The sequence below is a fragment of the Strigops habroptila genome, chromosome 15 (genome assembly GCF_004027225.2).
Source record: "Strigops habroptila isolate Jane chromosome 15, bStrHab1.2.pri, whole genome shotgun sequence".
In the NCBI taxonomy this organism is placed as follows: domain Eukaryota; kingdom Metazoa; phylum Chordata; class Aves; order Psittaciformes; family Psittacidae; genus Strigops; species Strigops habroptila.
In genome coordinates, this window is record NC_044291.2 from 2,355,890 (window position 1) to 2,368,747 (window position 12,858).

The 12,858-nt window shown below is 41.0% G+C and overlaps 1 protein-coding gene across 1 annotated transcript in view; it reads left to right on the plus strand.

The window, feature by feature from the left end:
* MORN5 (MORN repeat containing 5) overlaps nucleotides 1–12,858 on the plus strand; it is a 14,961-nt gene continuing 2,103 nt past the window's right edge. Inside the window, exons 1-4 of the mRNA XM_030507519.1 lie at nucleotides 1–98; nucleotides 169–316; nucleotides 630–741; nucleotides 1,617–1,748. Of these exons, the coding sequence (XP_030363379.1) occupies nucleotides 52–98; nucleotides 169–316; nucleotides 630–741; nucleotides 1,617–1,748 (439 nt within the window). The 5' untranslated portion in view covers nucleotides 1–51. The remainder of the gene's footprint in view (nucleotides 99–168; nucleotides 317–629; nucleotides 742–1,616; nucleotides 1,749–12,858) is intronic.

The window sequence follows — 12,858 nt, forward strand, 5'->3', positions numbered from 1 at the left end:
GTTGCCATGGTGTGAGCGACGCGCCGTCGGGCCGGGCCGGGCCGGGCAGCCATGGAGGTGTCTGAGGGGCGGTACATCGGGGCTACCGTGCGCGGCAGGTAGGAGCGGCGGGGAGCGGGGATGCGGGGCTGCCCGTCCCGCCCGCCGCAACTACCGTCTGTCTTCCAGGATGGAGGGACTGGGCAGTTACACGCTGCCAACGGGCACCGAGTACCGGGGAACGCTGAAGGACGGGATGTTTGACGGCGAGGGAGATCTGCTGTTCCCCAACGGCGGCATATACCGGGCGGTGTGGCACCGCGGGGTGCCCACACAGGTACCCCGAGGGCCCCTCACCACACCCCGAGGGGAGACCTGATGGGGAGCGGCCCCGCTGCAGGGGAGGTTTTGGGGTGAAATAAGCAGATTTCTGAACCAAGCCGATTTTTCATGCCCTCGAGGCCTCTGGCACCCAAAGGTGCGAGGGGAGGCTGCTTGTGGGCAGGCAGAGGCAGCTCCCAGCGCTCCTTAAACCCCAGCTGACCCGCACACTCGGCTAAGGCACAGTTTTGGCAGCGAGAAGGCTAGTTGTGTTTGTGCTCAATCCATCCATCATGTTTATTAACTCAGTGCTTGAACATGTTTTGCAGGGGAAATACACTTTTGCAGATGGTCTCGAATACAAAGATAAAAAATGGCATTACTGTGATGGCTACGACAGAAGATTTTACACAGAAATCTGCTCTGGTCTTATAGAACCAGGTACTGAATTGCGTTTGCGATCTGAAGAGTCTGGAAGGAATTAAACTAACAACTTTGCTTAAGAAAGATTAATTCGGCTACATGAGTAACATGGAGCAGAAACGCTCTGGCTAATTTCAGGACCCAACCGTATGATGCTGCCAGAAGAATGCAGAACCTTCCATGCAGTGCAGGATGCAGCACTGTGTCCACAGCATGGTCTCCTCTGGAGCAATGACCCACAGGACAGGGCTTTGTTATCTACATCTGTTAACCCTTTTATACGTTTCACCTTCACTGCATTAGCAGTGGGCTTTTGATACAGAAAAGTCGAACAAAATCACTTAGTTTACACCCAGGGCATCAAATAAAGTTTGAATGCATCTGTCCCACGTAGTTTTATACTAGATACCAAAATAAATGTTTCTGCCCAGTCTATTTTTTGCTAAAGACACTAATAATATTACTATTTTTCTGTAGTCAAAAGGTGAAAAGATTTGTAAGGAACAAGTGAGTAAAATACACAATGTAATACATAAAATACTTTTCCTTATACATTGAATATTTTAGTGATTACATGTAGTTCTCTGTAGCCAGCAAGACTCTCCTGGCCCCGTTTTGGAGTTTGGGGTCTTATCTGTTACTGTTAGCTTAGTGATACCATTTTATCACGCACTTTTCTTTATGCAGTTTTCCCATTTTCATTTTCTCCCTATGCCAAATTGGCAAAATGTTTTCTAAAATTTATTGTAAGACGACTGCATGATTGTTATAGCAAATGCCATGGAGATTAGTATTTGTTATCTTGACCAAAGGCGCAAATGAAAAAGGAGGGGGGAAAAAAAGCAGAATAAAGCAAACCCTTTCTTCTTTTTTTCTTTTTTTTTTTTCCCCAGATATTTCTCAGCTTACAAATCTGGATCCTCCCCCAGAAATACCAAGAGGCTGTTACGACTGTGGTGATGGATTCTATAATCCTGAAACCAGAGTTGTTGTCGACTACAAATTCAGGTTTCTGAGAAATGCAGGTATGATTAACTTCTTCTGCAAGGTAAACTAAGATGAGTTTACTTGTCGTGTCTTCTAGGATGCGTGAGTAAAGCTACAACATAAAAAAGCCCATGATTTGGTTCTGTTATCACTGAGCTAAAATATTTTTTACCTATTTACTTTTGTCAGCTATGTATGTATCCCCAGAGTTGTATAAATCATGTCTTGCAAAATTACAATGAAGTATTCCCAAGCAGATATGTATAAATATATTTTATGACTGTTTGGAATGTGAATCTCAGAAGATTTTCAATCTCTTCCATTATGATCTCAAGCAAGGGAGTGGTTGTAAGGTGTACATCATTGATCCTGAAAGCTAACAAGCTGTTGTGAACCAGCAAAGTGCTTAAGCATGTGCTTATCTCTACATGTTAGAATAGCCCATTTTATTGAAATGAGCCTTAGGGCTGTGGTCAAATAGCTCTAAAGGGCTTTCCCAAGGAAACTGTCTTGTCGCCTTGGAGAGCTGTGTTTTGAGTAAAGTCTGGCAAATACTGGGTTTCATGGATAGAGTCCCCAAATTAATAATCCTTGGGGAAAATTAGTTCTCATCAAGCCGAAAGAGAAACTTCCCAAATTAAAAACACACAGAAGATCCCAAAACAGTTGATACTGGGATAACTCAGAAAATGTAATCTGACCTGAAACAAACACTTTGTGTTCTGGCTGTTTAACCCTTGAGTTTATTACTTTCTTTTTCAATAAAAATTACTTCTGAAAGCAACTACTCACCCCATTTATTTTTTTTTCCCCAAAAATGTTTAAATTGCAAGTCCTGTTTTTCCTAGAAGACAAAACATCTCATTTCTTAATGTGCCACAGTTTAACAGTTTTGTTGCTTGGAAATGCCATTTTTCAGCAAATTTACTATTTGTTGAAGAAAATTCTGCTCAGCTCTACTTTGAAGAGCTCTTATAAGTATGCAGTGTGATATTGGAGGAGGGAAGTGGAGGGGGGGTTAAATGAATTGGAGATACCATCTGCTATAAAATATACCCTGTGATACATGGCCTGTTTTATAAACGTTGAATAAAAACTGATCTAGATTATTACAAATGGCATTGATCCAAAATACCGGAATGCTGTGGGCCTACTGATGAGGAAGATAAGCAACATGCTTTCCAAAAACACAGGAACCTACACAGATTAGTACAGGAGGGAACGCCTTGGAATTCAATTTATTGTTTTTTAATCTGTTCTTTGAACTCATTGTCCTTCATGACATTTATCTCAAACCCTACAAATTATATCCATCAATATTCACTAAGCCCAGCGGCGCAGCGTGCAGCCTGACGGAGTCGTTGGAGATGTGCTTTGTGTGGCTGTTCCATTGAGAGCCCTGTACACAAAGTTAAACTTTGTGTTGATGTGAGTGTGAAGAAGGAATGTGTCGTGTAGGCCAGACCCTTCCTCTCAAGAACATGAACACAATTGAAACACCCGGCACTTGTTCAACATCAGAGGAACTCTGACCGCCCCAGGAGAGATGATTCAGGGCACAAGGCCACTGCAGTAAAGAGAAAAAAATATCGTTAAAAAAACCCAGCTGTAAGCAGAAGAAACTGAGGAAGAGGCTGGGATGACAGGGAACAGATCCAGAATTACTCCATTATAGGTTGGGCAGGAAAGAGCAGGAAAACCTCCAGGCTTCCAGCCAAGTCTTGAAAGCATCAAAAGCAGATGGTAGGAAGCATTCAGGAAGTTCTTACAACAGCTTGACAGGTTTACCAAAATGACACTATCTTCCTCAGGTCTGGCAGCAGGCTTTCAGACTACTCCAGTTCTCACCTTTCACCCTGGCCCTATTATGAAGCGATTTCTGATTGTTTCTTGGCTGTTTGTGAAAGAGGGCAAGGAAGAGCTCCACATAGAGCCTTGGCACTGACTTGCCTCCAAACTGGCAGCATCCAGGTACCATTGCAGAGGAGAAGAAAACAGACACCATTTGAAACTACTGAGTTTGCTTCCACCACTTCTTCGCCAAGATGAGTGGATGGAGAGTGCCACAGAGACTCCTGATAAATTTGGCAAGCCTTGCATTTCACTAGCATGGAGGTCTGATACTCATTTACTTAAAGAGTTCTTACAGTTAAAGCAGTGCAAAGGCCCATCATGAAAACATAATCAGGCCCAGGGAATGAAATGACAGCAGCAGTTTTGTTATATGTTCTTATCTAGCAAAGTTTTCCAAAATCTCATCACAATCTTGCAGTTATTACTCCGTTCCTAAACCTCTGTTTCCTTGGGGATGCTCAAATTTCTCTTGATTCTCCATGTGTTCTTCAGTCCTTTCTTTCCAGTATTGCGAAGTACGCAAAATTGGACACATAAATAAGAATGTGAATGGTCATTTGTAAGAAGATACCTTGTTTGTTTTGAATAGATACTGGGCCTAGACTCCTGTTTCACTAGGAATGTTACTTCTTTAGTTTTTTTCCAGAAATAGGACTCCTGGCACCTTTGTAACAGAGTTTGGTCAATAGAAAGATGGGAAGATGTCCCAATTTTTCACTGAAAGTAGAAAATATATGAGGTTATGTTTAATGCAAAGCAGGGAGGTACAAGAAAAGCTGCGACATTCAGGTTTTAGGACTCCCAAATATCAGAGAAGCCCATAGCTTTCAAAGAGAAAATTCCATCAAAAACAGAAATCTTGCCATACTGAGATGGAAAAGGTTATAGGAGATTGCCTGGGTCACCTCTCTTGTTGAAAAGCAAAGATGCTTCTGATGAAAATTGCCTTATTTCTCCTGTGGTTATCGAAAGGACGAGTTAAATAATATAAATATGCTTTTGCTCTTTGTAATATGAGAGTATTTGTGCTACTATTTTCATATTCCATCTTCAGGTTTAATTAATATGTGTATGGTGCATAGGGTACCTTTCTATACTGCAGTTAGTATTACCTCCCGAAATATATGCATCTCTTCATATAACATCAAGATCAGGAAGACACAAAGCCTGCTTTTACCCTAAAAGCTCAGTCAGGTAACTGAATTAACATGCATGTTATTAAGAGCAGGATTAGGCCCAGAAAACCAGGACAAGTATCTTACTAAGAGGAGAGGTTTTGGTGTTGCAGCAGTCCCAAATGAGCCAGCAATCAGCTTAGGATTTCTACAAGCCTGAAAGTCTTGTAAAAAGCAGCAGGAAAAATCCTGCTGCTTCAGGAATCATTATGAGCTGAAAAGGTCAAGATTCAAGAACATTATTTTATTACAGTTTAGAAAAGTCTGGGATTAGAACGTCTGATGTTCCTTGGTTGAGGCTGACCCAACTCCACAGGCAAGGGTACAAAGCCATTTCAATTCTAAGCCTGAGCAATCACAGACTTACAATTGCCTCACGTTGTTACCTTGGGATGAAGGTTCTCGTGCTTGGTCTGAAAGAATTTAGAAGCAAAATGTTCTTGAAAGTTGGCGGCGATGTATTCACCCGTTTCAGGTTTATCCAAGTATGCAAATCCATGAGAAAAGCCTACATTTAGACCTTTTTTTGTCTCACAAGTCAGATCTGAGTTGCACCAAGTGCTTTTGGGAAATGTAGACTTTGACTTGTCTGAAAAATGTAGTTGAGAAACAGAGCCATAACCGCTCAATAATTACGCAGGGTAATATTTCTGTACCTACCCTTATGTACCCCAAACACATGCAGATGTTTGCGTGCTCTTTCTCATAAACTACTGGAGAATTGGGTGTGGGATGAGGACCTGGCAATTTTTCAGGCCTGGAGTATTTCTGGAAAAAAGACAGCAAGTTTAACTTAAAGTCGACTGTGGTGCAGGAAAAAAGATTGACTGCACTTAGGGATCGTGCACGGAGCTTTATTCCCTGTTCTTCTTTGAAATTGCCCATTCTGATGATGGAGGGAGTGGATGAACAGTCTGATTCCAGGCTAGTCCCTAGTCATTGCCTAAGAATGTAAGAGTTGTTTTGGCAGATGCCCTTAGCAATGGAGAGGAAAGCCCCAGCAATACATATACAGAGGGAATATAGTATTTTTGTTCAAATGAATTTAGCTTCCCATAGATTTAAATGTCTACTTATAACGCAGGACCATTTAATCTTTTGTACATTTGTTTCTTTTTTATTTGACTTAAGATACTGAATTTAGATGAGGTTTAGTTCCTACATATTGAAACTCTTAAAAGCTCTTCAAATAATTGTTCTTTGGATACTTGTTAAGCTAAAGAAATCAGTTTTGATCGGCAGTAAAAGTTCATGCTATTTTAAGTGCAATGCTATAGCTATTTTCTGTTGTATATTTAATCATTTTGAATTATATGTCATGTAAAAGATTTTAGCTCTGGGGCATTTGCCAGATGGCTGATTCTGCATTTCACACAACAAAAGAAATAATGTTTGTGTAAAGCTCTTAAAAATAGTTGGTAATCAGTATATTCTACAACGAATAGGATCCAGACCTGTTTGGAAAAAAACCCCAGCTTTTGCAGAAATTAATTTAGAGGATTTGGTCTCTACCTCTGGGCTCTGAACAAAACAAATTGTGTCTATTGTTTGCTGATTTTTTTAACATTTCACAAGTTAACTGAATTGTAAATTTTACTCATTTTTATGTTAAATGCCGTTTATTGCAATCCATTGATCTTTTCCTCTTTACTTTGGCTGACAAACTTATTTCTGAAAACAGGGTTTTGTAAAATAGAGAGCCAGTACTACTCTCCATTTACACAGTAGAGCATACAAATATGAGTAGTCCTTTGCTTGTCTTGCATCAGCTGGAGTGCTTGTCCTTTTTACTGCTAACTCCTCTTCCTGGCCTCTTTGATTTATATTCCTCCAAAATACCACTGCAAAAAATGTTTTCTCTCTCTGTCATGGCACTCAGCTTGTTTTCTATGCCCACAAGGCTCTACGCATGCCCATACAAATTCACCTTTTGGTCTTGCCTCCTCCGTCTTCCGTATACTTTTTTCTCTTGTGTCTAGTCCCAGGTTTTTTGCCCACATTCATACAATTCCAGTTTTCTGGCACTTGCTTTCCATACTCACTGCTTCTATGATAGTCAGAAGATTTGAAAAATATTACATTAAGAGGAAGGTCAGAAATTGTATTATAGCTCTTTCATCTGGAGCTCCAAGTGTTGCTCATCTATCTCTTCCTATTTTTTAGTTAGCTTTTGTTCTGATGTGAGAGCTTTGGACCTAAATCATCTCCAATGCTTAACAAATAAATCAGTTCAAGAGCCAAATCTTAGAAGGAGGAGAGGCAGAATGTGAGAAAGTATCAAACTGGGGACTGCTGAGCGGGCAAGGTGAATGAATGAGTATTGAAGTGAAGATGGCAGAAGGAAATTTTGTCTACTTAAAGGGAAGATCCCAGACTCCTACGAGAAGCTCCATGTCTATTCTTACTCTTCCCTAAACACTTTTTAAAATGTTGGACCAATTCTCCTACCCATCATATGCTCTTTTGATATCTTCTTATATAGAAATGTGTTAAGATCAGGCACATTTTGAATGCCATTGCAAATCAAAGTCTGCTCAGGTGACAGACAGAGTTGGAGATTTCTCATCCGTGGAACCATTTGGCTTACATGTTTTAATATAAAATATACTCAATTCGGTAAAATAGATTATGAACCAATATAATTTATAGCCAAGACTATAGCCAACAATGATAATTTTAATATGTGCATCATGATGTAAGTTACTACAGTGGTTTCAGTAGCTATAGCTTTTGCAGATATGTTGTTCCTTGTGGTTTCCCGGTCTTAAAATACTTATCATTTTGAAAACTTTGAAAGTTTCAGTTCCAAATTGTGGCATGCCAAGAATAACAACTTTGTTTGTGTGCTTGCCATCCTATTGTGAATCCATTAAATAGGTTATGCACAAGTCTTATAGGCGCTTATATTCAACTATATGGTTCATGTGAAAACAAGTTTTACAAGAGATGGGAAGTTCATTTGGGGGCCATTTTGGAATCACAGTAATTAAAAGTAAATGGAAGGGTGAGAATTTGCGGGTGGAAGCAAAGGTTAATTGAAAACGTATTTTCCATTTTCTTGCCAGCCTTGATGTTGGTGGGGTCAGGTGCAGTAAGGAAAGTGGTGCTAGGGACCTGGAGGGGACAGTGGAAATGAAAGGGGTGTGCCAGGCAGAATCCATGGCTGAGATGCTATCACATGTGATTGTAATTGTGTAGTGGAAGAACATGATAAACTGCACTGCGGGTGATGGGAGGAGTCAGGCATGCGAAAGAATTAAATGATATTGTTGTTTACAATGGTCTGTGTGCACTTGGCCCTCTGCAAACAGAAAGGAAACTCAGCTCTTGTTCAAGGATTGTCTATTGTAAACACACCCTCTTACAAACCATAGTCATGGAAAGCTGCTTTTACCACACAGCCGTGCCCTCAGGGTACGCCGGAGCTGCCAGCCTCTGATTGTCCCAATGGAGGCACATACCAGGGCACATCTACTTCCCTCCTTGCTCACATGGCCTTTAACAAAAGCAAGAGTGAAGGAAGGAAGATGCCCATTCACATCTGGTCCCAACTTGCCTTTGGGCAGAGTAGGGATTCAAGGATCTGAATTTTGGAGTGTATCAGGGCATGCATCAGGCCTCCGGTGTAGACAAAGCCTTTAAGACACTAGGAACACACACAGCTACAAAGTGGGGTACGAAGACCTAACATAGAGTCAGACAAGGTTTTTAAGGTGAACAATGAAGGCTTTTTCCCTGTGTAAGCCACTAAGTATTCTAATTTCAATGCAGCACACCTTCCTGTGCACCTCTAGCTGGTTTCCTGGAAAAGCATTAGTTAAGAGGGCAAATCTGGAAGCCTACATGACAATACCGCTGACAGTCTCCACTCTGCATCATGGCAGACACCTAAACATGCGGTCCTAAGAGGTCTCTCACAGCCAAGGTTTCCATAAGCAACACAGAAATGCAATAGCTAGAAGCAAATAATTCTGAACTTTGCAATATGCATTCAATATAGGAAAATTAAATGCACCTAAATTACAGTGTATTTTCAAGCCATCCCGTGGAAGCACCCTGAAGCAAGCCCACCCTGAACTTTCAGCTGTTTCTAATCCCATCTGAGAGATAAATCTGGATTGTGTAGTTGGGGAAGTCTCTTCTGCCACTACTTTTAGCCTGAACACTGAAAACCAGACAAGTAGTTTCATTTTGTTGAGATGCTGAGCAGAAATCCACTGACTTAAGTGGGCTGCAGCTTGGGCTCACTATGGAATACACATTACAGCATTTTTGACAGACACCTGTTTGGACTTTGCTGGCATTTGGAGTTTCCCCTAAAGCCAACCAAAACAAGGAAGGAACTTGCAAAGCAATTATTTGTTGAGAAGATTTTGAAATGGGCTACTTCCAGGAACACAGTACGACCAACAGATTTAGTTGGGTCTTATTTGCCTGAAGAGACTCCATCCGAACTGATGGAGTTCGGATCAGTGTGCTAACTGTGCTAACTGTGTAGACAGTCTCCAGCAGTTGATCAGCAGGACTTGCACCCCTGGTTTTCATCTACTGTGGGCGGATGCTGTTTTCTGGGGGTCAGTCATGCAGGTGGCTACCAGGGTTGGCTCCGTATGCCTCTGCCTGCTCAATGAAAACAGCCCAAATCAAGTACAAAAGAGAAGCTGTCCCAACCTGGGCTGGTTGAGGATCTGACCCACAGTACTCAAAGTGTATTTTGTGGGTGATAGAAAACTAATTTGCTTTAGATTGAGACACAAGAAAACAGTTCAAAAGAATCAGTCAATACTTATATATATTCTAACAGCTCATCTGTGGAGATCTCTCACTATCTCTGTTTCAAGATTTCAATGATATGTCATGATAATAACTAATAATAATATTTCACTAACTTTGGAAGAAATAACTTGTTAACATTTACTGAACAGGGATACACCAGATTGCAAAACATTTTCAGACAAAGCTTTTTCTTCTTTACCTTCAAATATCACCAGGGTTAGTCCTGTTTCAGCAAAGTCTGTTCCATGGATGTTTATTCTACTGAGGAAAATCTATATAAATGGATAAACTTTGAAAGGTAAATATGCTGACACAGAATTCAGCACACAACATGAAGAACCCCATAGCACCTAATTGTGCACAGGGTGATAATTTACCATTGATTAAAAGAGTTTGTATTCTTTCTTTTTTTTTTTCGCCCAAATCTTTTTTAAAGGGAAAATTACTTGTGAAGGTGAAGATGTGCTCAGACAATCATATTAACATATTCAAACAATTGCAATTTGCAAAATAGTAATTACAACTCACTATCTGGTAGCATTAATCAAACTTCAAGGTTTAATTCCATTTTAAATATTGATGAAATGTGATTCTCCAATCTAACCCTGGTGTTGCAGGGTTATGGAAGCAGCCAGTGACAGAAAAAGAGGAACATGTAGTTAACAAGCAGCTGCCACAAAGAAGGATCGGCATCTGTGATTTAAATTGTTAGCTGCACAGTCAGGTAGAGTGTAAAAAGGGTAGTCAAGAGGCTGTTAAGTCCATTGCTGCCAATTACTAACAATCAGGGAGGAGCTTTAAGACTTGTTCAGTACAATAAACCCAGTTTGTCTTGTTTCAGGGGTTACTACTGAAGAGGTTGCAGCTGCACTGATTCAAATAGCCCTAAAACTACAGTAATTATCAACCAGTCTTCTTTAGTGTAGCAAAAGTATGTTTTACCATAGCTTAACTCTTTACATTCTAATATTTCCCTGCCTCTTCTCACATAGCTAGCCCTGGAGCCATTCTCATCTCTGGGTTTGTGGTTCTCACTATGCTGGATCAATTCTTTGATTTCCCTTTACCTAGAGCAAGGACCAGTCATACGGGATGCTGGGTTGGATGGCAGTTCTAGGGATTTGCTTTAGGTTGGTTTTTTGGGATATTGACTCATTGCATCTATTTTCCCTTTTCATACAAAGTTGATATTCATACAGCTCATTCAGTTCTTGCATCTGATTACGCCACATGCAAGTTAAGCAGTGCTTATGAACATGGATTTAATTTGCATGGGATCAGATCACTGCATGAACCAAGACATTTAGGGATGAGTCTGGGGAGGCTAAAATCCTTAGAGCAACCTGCCTTGTGTGCTTTCCTAGGAGACCATGAAAGTGCAGAAAGGAACAATCTGGGCAAACCAAGGATATGTTGGAAACCTGTTAAATGAAGCTAAGTTAGCACCTGCCTTAGTGCTTATACCCTTGATGCTCAGCTACGTAGATTTCTCACTAGGAAGGCAGGCTGATTATTTCTAGTACTCAGGTGAGCCGCATCTATCTGTATCCAAATACAAGTAGAAAGTGGCGATTTATAGCATGTGTAAGTTTTGTTTATTCCTTCACCATGGCAGATATAGACAAAAGTTTCATTTTCATGCTATTATTGCGAGCTCAGATAAACCAATTTTTTTAGGTAAGGTGATTCCAGCTAAAATCACAGAGCTTCCCAGGCTGGACAGTATCTGTTATAGCCGAGGCTCACGTGATCACGTTGTTACAAGTGCTGGAACACCTAGTGCATAGAACAAAAGCCAGCACATTGATTATGGCTTTGATGTTGTTTTAAGAAAGCTTAAAAGACCACATTTGCATTCCCGCTGCAGCCCTCCGTGGAATCTCTGCCTCTGTAACGATCGCGTGGTCTTTAAGCCTCAGTGCTCATCTTTCTAATTTCCCTTTCAGCATATTTATCAGCATTTATTTTCTCTCTTATATCACCCAAATAAGAAACGTGCCATTAACAGGGTATTTTGTTATGGACCGATTGATTCGTTGGCATAGAGAATAAAAAAAGATCATGTCAGTGAAACACAGAAAGAGCTGAACTTGGCTATTCTATCCGAATGGTGACCATTTTCCAGTCATTTTAGCAAGCCCACAGGCTGAGCTGTTGGAACAATGGCAGCATAAGTGTGTTCTCCAACCCATTCACGGTCTCTGGGGTGCTGCTCAAAAGGTGGGTGCTCCACCACCAAACCCAGCTTTTGCAAGCCAGCACCCTCGAGTGGGGAATGAGAAGAGGGTCAGTCGGCACAAGCAAGCAGTTTGGAAACCAGTGGCTGTATGCAAAGAGCAAACTGGAGAGCAGGCTCTTAGAGAAAACCTCCTCTGAGTTACCAGCCTTTCTGCTTACTGGTTGTCAAGGGTGGCAGAGAAGTGTTGCCATTCAGATGAGGGACAAATGCCTTGGCACAGGCTTTCCTTCAGCCTGCTTTCACCAGGATGCCAACAGAGCTGCCTGTGAGCAGCACCTCATGAGAAGCAAAGGCGTGCACTCAACTCAGGAATGAGAGAAAGGGGAGGGTAGCATGAAAAAAAAGGAATCAAAGAAGCCAAGACCAAGCTGACTTGATTCAAAACCCACTGCAACCAATAAGATTAACCCCCAAGCTTAAAGATTCATGCATCAGACCTAATTTGTCACATACCCTTCTGTGGACTTTCACTTATTCAGTAGCACAAGTTCATTCCCAGAACCTTCCTACCATTTGCATTTCAAATGCTCCTATGTCACTTTAACATAAAGGTACAACTCTGGAGTCAAAAGATCTCCATGAAAATGTGACTCTTTACAAGCAACATGCTTCTTGCTCCATCTTTTTGGACCTACCTAAGCAGGGTGCTCAGTGCAGGGCAGTTGTGTAAATAAAAGGGATTGTGCACTATGCCAAGCAATGGCCACAGTACCGGGGTTACAGCCCCCTCAGCTCCATCCTTCTCACAATCATCTGTTCTTTCAGGTAATAAGGGCTGCTACAACCCCTTAAAATTTAGATGGAGGCAGGTTAGAGACATGCATCACAAGCAGCTGATATGAATTTGTTAAGACAGTGGTACACACAAGAAGCAGCTCTAATACATCTCATTTATATAAAAATAAATACAGGTATTGTTTTAAGTAATACTTTGATTTTTTTGAAGGCTTTTGAAGTTTGTTTTTCCTGGTCTGCTACAGAGATCTCTTTTCCCCTACACAGACACAAAATAAAAAGCTGCAGAACAGTTTTTGGAGACAAGACTGTTTAAATGCCTGGAATTAAGAAGCCACAACTTAACATTTACCAAGTTATTTTTTGTAA